The sequence below is a fragment of the Vicugna pacos genome, chromosome 22 (assembly GCF_048564905.1).
Source record: "Vicugna pacos chromosome 22, VicPac4, whole genome shotgun sequence".
Classification (NCBI taxonomy): domain Eukaryota; kingdom Metazoa; phylum Chordata; class Mammalia; order Artiodactyla; family Camelidae; genus Vicugna; species Vicugna pacos.
The window spans coordinates 31004455-31012465 of NC_133008.1; the positions used below are offsets into that span (position 1 = coordinate 31004455).

An 8011-nucleotide genomic window follows, 5' to 3' on the forward strand; every position below is an offset into this window, starting at 1 on the left:
CACTGTGCCCCCGGCAGGACCGTGTGTACACCAGGTGGGGTGCCGGAGGTGTCCCAGCGGTGTCCTGGCGGGGGTGCTGGGCAGGGGCCCGGGGTGGGGGTCCAAGAGGAGCTGCACGCACGCGGCGGGGCGCGGGGTCGCGTTGACCTTGGCCGGGGGCGCGGGTCCCGGGGGAGGGGCGGAGCGCGGCGCCCGGCGGCGGGCGGGGACGGGCGGGGACGGGCGCGGGCGCGGCGGCGGCGGCGGCGGCGGCGGCGGCGGCGGCGGCAGCTCGGGCGGGCGGCGGCGGGCGTGCGGGGGGCGGCGGCGCCGGAGCGGACACGGAACCGGCCAGCAGCAGCCGCGGCGGCGCCGCAGGGACGAGCGCCCAGGTAGGTGGCTGGGGCGGGGGGCCGGGACGCCGGGGCACACTGCATGCCCCCTGGAGGCCCGCGGGTCCTTTCCCTGAGCGCCCCCCCTTTGTCCGAGCCCCACCCTCCTCCCCCACGCCGAGCCCTCCGCCGGAACCCCCTCCCCAGCCCGGCGGGTCCCTGGCCCGGCCGTCCTCCGCGCGCCCACCTTGGACAGCTCCCTCCCTGCCGCCCCCCCTCCCCCCACCGTACTAACCGGGAGCTCTTCGGCCGAGCCAGCCCCTCCTCCGGCCCACCGCGGCCTCACTCTCCGTCCGCTCTCAGGGCCCCTTCACGAGGAGTCAGGTGGGCCTTGGGCCCGTCTGCCCCCACCACACATCCCCTTCGTCCTCCCGCTCCCTCAGCCAAGCCAAGCCGCTCACCCAGGAGCCCCTCCCCTGGTGGGCTCCCCCTCCCCCACCAATTGGATCCTGCTTGGGCCGAGGGGAGCCCATGGGCTGGCCCCCAGGGTGTCCCTTCCCTCCCACAGGCCTCCTAGAGCAGGCCCTGGCTCATCAATCCCTCACTGGTCAGGGGGTCCCTAGGTCAGAGTCTGGGGCAGGCCTCCTGTGCCCCCAGGCCCTCCCCTGGGTCAGGGCCTGCTTTCTTGCACCTGAGATCGCTCCAACCTCCTGGCAGCACTGGGCTCCGGGGACCCAGGATGGGGAGGTTTGCCTGGCCCGGCAGTCTCAGGATGGTCGGCTTTGCACAGCGGAAGGACTCCCAGTTTTGTAACCAACCAGGGCTGGGTTCAAATCCTGCTCTGCTCTGCCACCTCCCTGCTGTGACCTTGAGCCCATGCCACCCCCTTTTGAGCCTCAGTGCTCACGACCCCTCCCCCTCCCCCAGCCCATGGGAGGAGAGGGTGGGATTCAAACGGCACCCAGTGGGTTCCCAGTATGGGCTTGGGGGTTATTGAATGAGGGCTACTAGTCGGGGATCCCCTCCTGGAAGACACCCTGCTGAAGTCCTGGAGCCGTGCCTGGGGGTCTGTGCCCAGAGCAAGATGAGCACTGGGTCTGGGGCGGCATATTGGATGGTGACCAGCCAGCCCAGGTTCCCCAGCCGGTCACAGCAGTGCCTGGCTGCACACTGGTGTACCCGCTTCTCGGGGTGCCTGCCCAGGAAAGGGCAGTGACTGCAGAGCAGACTGGCAGCCCTGCCACCCCCCCAACCTCCTCCCAGGCTGTGCATGTCACCGATGTGCCTACTGGTCCGCCGTGAGTTAGAACCGCTAAAGCTCCCTCCCGCAAGTTTGCTGGGCACGTTACTTGCTGGGTACGTGTCGGCCATTACCTTCATCGTACGTCTTTTTCTAACAAACCTGATACTTTTGATCGGTCAGAATGTGACTTCCCATCCCACCACCAGCCGAGTGCCTTATACACTGGGCCCTTATCATGTCCGTCTGTCTTCACTGAGGACACCTAGGCTCGGGGACACCGTTGACTTGCCTGGGTTTTCACTGCCAGGTTCACACCGTCGCATCTTGCTCACACTCCCGCACACACACCTGAGGGAAGTGGCATGGCCAGGACGCAATCTTGCCCTCTCTTCTCCCTCCCGCCATAGACATCCCCCCCTCCGCCCATGCTGAAGGACCCTCAGAGTTGGCTGAGGAGGAGGCATAGAAGGGGTCTCTCATGTTTCTGTAAATAAGGACACAGATGCTGGAGACAGACCTCCTGCCTTCCCACCCCCAGCCCCCGGTTTTCCCCCACCTCCATCATTTCAGGATCTGCTCTGCTGTGTGACCTCCTGAGGTTACTGGACTTCTCTGAGCACAGGGGAGGAAAGAGGAATTCTGTTGAATCCCTCTCCCAGGGAATTCTGTTCCTACAGACACATCAGACCCGAACAGGAGGCCAGGGCGGGCCAGACCACAGCCTGGGTTTGGCGTTCAGGGAGTGGGGCTTTTTCTCTTGAGGCTAACTTTTAGTTTCCTCATCTACAGCCTGGGCTGCTATGGGAAACCTGCTTTGAGATTTGCAAATTCTCTGACCTCCGGCCCCAGGATCACACTTCCAGGATGAGAGCAGAGAGGGGAGGGGAGCAGCTTTAAAATGCTGGTTCATAGGGCTGTGGCCCTGGACCAAAGGGTTCACCAATTCCAGGGGTGAGGCCCTGCAATCTGCATCTTAAAGACACCCCACCACACAGCTCCCCTGAGGTTTAGGAGCCTCTGGGCTGGGGGGTTGAGCAGGGAGCCTGTGATTGTTGGAGAGAGGCCCCATTTTACTTATTCTGCAGAGGAGAAAACTGAGGGTCAGGGTGGCAAATGAATGTGCCCAGGTCACAGAGCCGGGCCTACTGGGAAGGAAGGAAAAAAAAAAAAGCTGGTGCTGCCTATGGGAGGGCGTAGGGGAGCGTGTAGGTGGAGAAAGGAGTTGGAGGGCACTCCATGCTGGCATCTCCACACCTCTTCCAGCCCAGAATCCCCCCATCTCCTCCCAGATTTCGTTTCAAGGGAAGCAGGCAGAGGGGGCTGGCTCCGAGCCTGCATGCAGGACAGAACTACAAAGTCTGGCAAATCCACCAGGAAGTCTTCCCTGGGGCCACAAGAGAAATGCCGCCTCCTCCGAGAAGCCGCCCCTCCCATCCCCTCCCTCCCTACAGGTGGCCTTTGCGTCTGACACTCCTCTCTGTGCAGGGTCGGTCCGGGGTTCTAGCAGCCCACGCGAGCCCTCCCGGCCCCGACCCCCTCCCCCGCACAGAAGATGCCTGAGCAGAGCAACGACTACCGAGTGGTGGTGTTCGGGGCAGGCGGCGTGGGCAAGAGCTCGCTGGTGCTGCGCTTTGTCAAGGGCACGTTCCGGGACACCTACATCCCCACCATTGAGGACACCTACCGGCAGGTCATCAGCTGTGACAAGAGCGTGTGCACGCTGCAGATCACCGACACCACAGGCAGCCACCAGTTCCCAGCCATGCAGCGGCTGTCCATCTCCAAGGGCCACGCCTTCATCTTGGTCTTCTCCGTCACCAGCAAGCAGTCGCTGGAGGAGCTGGGCCCCATCTACAAGCTCATTGTGCAGATCAAGGGCAGCGTGGAGGACATCCCGGTCATGCTGGTGGGCAACAAGTGTGACGAGACGCAGCGGGAGGTGGACACCCGCGAGGCACAGGCCGTGGCCCAAGAGTGGAAGTGCGCCTTCATGGAGACGTCGGCCAAGATGAACTACAACGTCAAGGAGCTCTTCCAGGAGCTGCTCACGCTGGAGACACGCCGGAACATGAGCCTCAACATCGACGGCAAGCGCTCCAGCAAACAGAAGAGGACAGACCGCATCAAGGGCAAATGCATCCTCATGTGAGCCCAGCGCCCCGCGTAGGCGCCCCGCTGCCCTGGCCCAGGCCTCCCGGTGGTTCTCCTCCTCCCCGCTCCCTCTCATCTCTCCCACTTCTCTTCCTTCCTCCAGCATCTCTGGCGGGGAACCTGAGGCCCCAGTGAGCCCATGGCAGACCTGGGACTCCAACCCGGCTCTGTCCCACGGCTCCGCCTTCCTCCCCACCATCTTTGCTCCCCATCCTGTCTGTACCCCCAAAGCCAAGTGCTGGAGGTGGCCCCCTTGATCTGCACATGGGAAAATGGGGAAGCTCCCTGTCCCCGTCAGAACTGAAGATGCTGATCATGGTGTCTCCGAGGACCCTCCCCTCTGACCCCTTCCCTTGAGCACCCTGAGCCGGACCTGCACCCTGCCCCTCATTAGATCACTGTGACCTTGATGGGGAGAAGGGAGTGGAAATGCACATGGACTTCAGACTTTGTTTTCTCCTATTTGGTGTTTAACATCCACCCCCTTCCATCCCTTGTGGCCTCCGGCCTGTGCCTCCCCCTCCCAGGTTCCAGACCACCCCCTTCACCCTCAGTCTCCACAGCTTGGTGGGATCCTTGTGGGCTGGGTCTCCGGCTGCCAGGCAATAATCGCAGGGCCCACAGCAGTGCTCCACCGGCCCGGAGTCCCACTCCTCACCCGGCCTGGGCCTGGGGGCAGGCAGGGGAGGCCCGGGACTGGCCGATGGCCACAGCACAACTCCAGGGGACTGTCCGGAGCAAATATGGAGGAGCTTCCCAACCACAGCGTGCAGACAGAGATGGGTACAGCTTGTCATCACTGAGCCGGGGCAGGGATCCGAGGTGCTGGGGGTCGCTGGAGGCAGACCGTTGCCCGGCCTGCTTCCTCCCTCCTCTTGGGCCCCAGGGGGGACTGCCCAGGAATGCGGGTGTCCTGGAGTCAGGATGTGTCCACCACAGTGAGATTCTAAGTGCTTCTGTGAGAGTGTCTAGATGATGCCACACCAGTGGGACCTGGGACAAGTATGAAGGTGCCCTATAGGCCTGGGTGGCAATGTGACAGTGGTGGAGGGGGTCTGGGATGACGTACTGGGCACCTCGGTGTGCTGGGCGGATGGCTTGTGTCTAAGCTTGTGTGGGGGCTCCTGTGTGTGTGTGTTTGTGTGACAGTCAATGTGTAGTGTAGGGTGAACATATGGGCAGGTCACGTGGTTGCCAACAAGACTGGACACTTGTGATGTGTGAGCCTTTGCACCCGTGAGAATACGACCGTGAGCAGCTGCATTTTGGGGGGAGGGTGATGTGATTTAGCGGGGATCCTCTGTAGGCTTGTTGGTCCTGCCTGTCTGAGGCACACCGCGCTGGCTTCACTCTGGAGCGAGGTGGCTCTCAGCTCACAGCCTGTATGCACCAGCCGTTGCTAGGCGACACGCAACCACAAACTCAGCAGCTCGAAACAGCACACATGTATGCTCTCAGCACAAGGCAGTGATCAGTACCGCCGAGCTGTGGTCTCATCCGAAGGCCTGCCTGGGGAAGGATCTGCATCGCAGCTCACGTGCTTGTGGGCAGCATTCAGTTGCCTGTGGTCTTAGGACGGGGGCTCAGCTGCCTGCCTTCTGGGCCTCTCCCTGGGGCTATGGGCAGCACTGGTGTCCCTAGGTATGAGGAAGCTAGATGCGTGTGTGGTAGAGAGGCCACGGGGCTGTAGCCAGGTGACCACGTGCTTTATGTAGGAAAGAGAGACTGTTTGTGTCCATCTTGGTAGCAGTGTATTTTCTCCCCTCTGTGTTTGTGGGGCTTTTCATTCCTCAAATATTTACTGGACACACTGTGTGTATATGTGCACGTGCATGCATGTGTCCCCACCTGGCGTGTGGACAGGCCCTCAGAAGAACTGGTAGCATCTTATCTAAGCACAGCTGAGTACCTTTATCCTGATGGGTCCAGGACCCACCAGCAACTGGAGTTGGCCCCTCCCCACTGAAGGTGCCGGAGAAAGTGGGGCTGGGCAGGGACCATTCTCAGGGACACACCCTGATAGCACAATCTCCCTGGGGCCCTGCCCACCTCCAGGCCTCTGCTGCCCTAGGCCCTGCCCCGACCCTGGGGGAGAGAGGGGTTCCGCAGCAGGAGAGGACCAGGGCCCGCCCCAGCTGTTGGCCCGTCCTGCCTCGGCATCCCTGGGTCTGGTGGCTGTACCAGGCCATGCTTGTGTGCCCCTGCCCTGCCCCTCCCCCTCGCATGTGGGTGCCCCAACTCCCCATTGTGCGGTCTGTGTAGCATTCGCTCTAGAAATAGTCTTCCTGCAATAAAGACGTGGATCCTGCCTCCCGCACCAGTGTGCCTTCTTTGGGGTGGGGAGGTCAGCTGGCCACCTGCAAAGGATGGGAAGTGAGGGATGGGGCTGTGAGAAGAGTTGGACTCTTGGGCATCGTGGGAACATTTCAGGGCCCCTCCCATGGAGCCCCCGCAAGAAATCTCACAGGCCCTGCCAGACCCTGTACTTACTAGAGCCAGTGGAAGGCGTCATGCAGGCACTATGAGCCGCATATTACTTGAGGGGAAAACTGCAGGGCCTCAGTTTTTCCATCTGCTAAATGGCTCAGGACGGGATTTGCAAATTTATAAGCAAGGCTGGAACTAGGGTGAGGAGAGCAAGGTACTCTCCTGCCACTGGTGCCAAAACCTTAGATGTTCAGTTACATTATTTTAATGCAATATTTAATGCAAAGGAAGCCATGATGAACAAAACAAAATATTTGAAATAAAGACAGGATCTGACAGGGCCAGGAGTAGGGAAAAGCAAGGGAATTTGTTTGCATAAGTGCAGAACCAGATCTTGTTTTTCTTTACAATTCTGATATTTTGTTCATCATGGATTATTTCTGTATTTATTTTGAAATTTTAACCTATGGCATTATCATAGTGTTTATCTTGATAGTGAGTGCTTTTATTTGTTTTGGGGCACCCCACTTGCCTTGCCCCAGCCTTGCCCTAATCTGTCTTTGGGGTCACTAAGGAAACCTTGAGTGAAGTACCCTCAGCCACTTCACGCAACTGCTGCAGGAATCGCCAGTTCTTCTGACTTTTTAAGAACACCTGGAAATCTGGATTTCTTTTTGTGAAGCATCCTGATTTTTATTTTTATTAAAAAAAATTTTTTTGGTGGGGGGAGGTAATGAGGTTTCTTTCTTGTTTGCTTGCTTAATGGAGTTTCTGGGGATTGAACCCAGGACCTCGTGCATGCTAAGCAGGCACTCTACCACTGAGCTATACCCTCCCCCAACATCCTGATTTTTAAATGTCAGCAACGCAGTTAGAATTTTTACGGGATATTGGGCCACAGCTTGTCCAGGGGCCACCAGTATGCAACCCTTATTCAAACAGTAATTCCTCCTCTGGGACTGAGCTGAGGAGTGAGATGTGCTGTTCCCAGGCACCTGGTTCTTTGTGCATTGCAGGAGGTGAGCAGGGAGTTTGCTGTGGGGATGACAGCGGCCCTGGCAGGGGAGCCCAACTAGGAGGCCAGCAGCTCAGATCACAGAGTAACAGTGTTGCACAAAGTTCTTGAAGTTTCAGAATATGGTGTCTCCATCTTCCTGTGTAAGAAACTGTCCTCTCCATGACAACTGGATGATTTTGAAGACATACCAATGGTTTCCCAACATCACCAGGAAAGCATGTTCAAAATGAACATTCCAGGGGTCAGGTTTTCTTCAGGATCCTGGTTCATTCGTTCTGGATGGGGGCCCAGGAATCTGCATTTCACAATCAAAGCCCAGGGGTTTAGATAGTAAGAAACCCTGAAAATTATGAGACAGGCTTGGTCGGATGACTTTGGGTTTAACCTCTCTGAGACTCAGTTTCTAACTCTGTAAAATGGGGATAATATCATTTCTCCTCCTAGCCTTATGCAAGGCGTTCAAAGAGAAGGAGCAATTATTATTGTTCCATAGGTCAAGCGACTGATTAGGAGGGCATATTCTTCCCCCGCAAGTGAGCTAGGAATTGGATTTGAACCCCCGGCCCGCCCAGGATTCGAACTCGTCAAGTGCCTCGCGCCTCCTTGACGTCACCAAGTCACCTCTGAATATCGGCTTGTCGCCCCGCCGCGGGGTCCACCACACAGCACCGATTGTACGTACTATACATGTTAGCATAGCCCCGCCCCCCGCGCGCTCTCCCCTTACGGGTGGCCAGCAGCGGTGCCACTCAGCGCTCCTCCTCCCGGCCCCTCCCGGGCCCCGCGCCCCGCCCCCTCTCCTAGGCGCAGCCTACCCCGCTGCCTACTCTGAGCCCCGCCCCCAGCCCAAGCTCCAGCCGC

At 59.3% G+C, this 8011-nt stretch overlaps 1 protein-coding gene across 1 annotated transcript; it reads left to right on the forward strand.

Annotated features, from left to right (window-relative positions):
- Positions 1–265: 265 nt before the first annotated feature.
- Positions 266–5946, forward strand: DIRAS1 (DIRAS family GTPase 1). Its single transcript, XM_072947036.1, has 2 exons — positions 266–371; positions 3040–5946. Exon 2 carries the CDS (start codon positions 3107–3109, stop codon positions 3701–3703), a length of 597 nt encoding a protein of 198 aa, XP_072803137.1. The 5' UTR covers positions 266–371; positions 3040–3106; the 3' UTR covers positions 3704–5946.
- The last annotated feature ends 2065 nt before the right edge of the window (positions 5947–8011 follow it).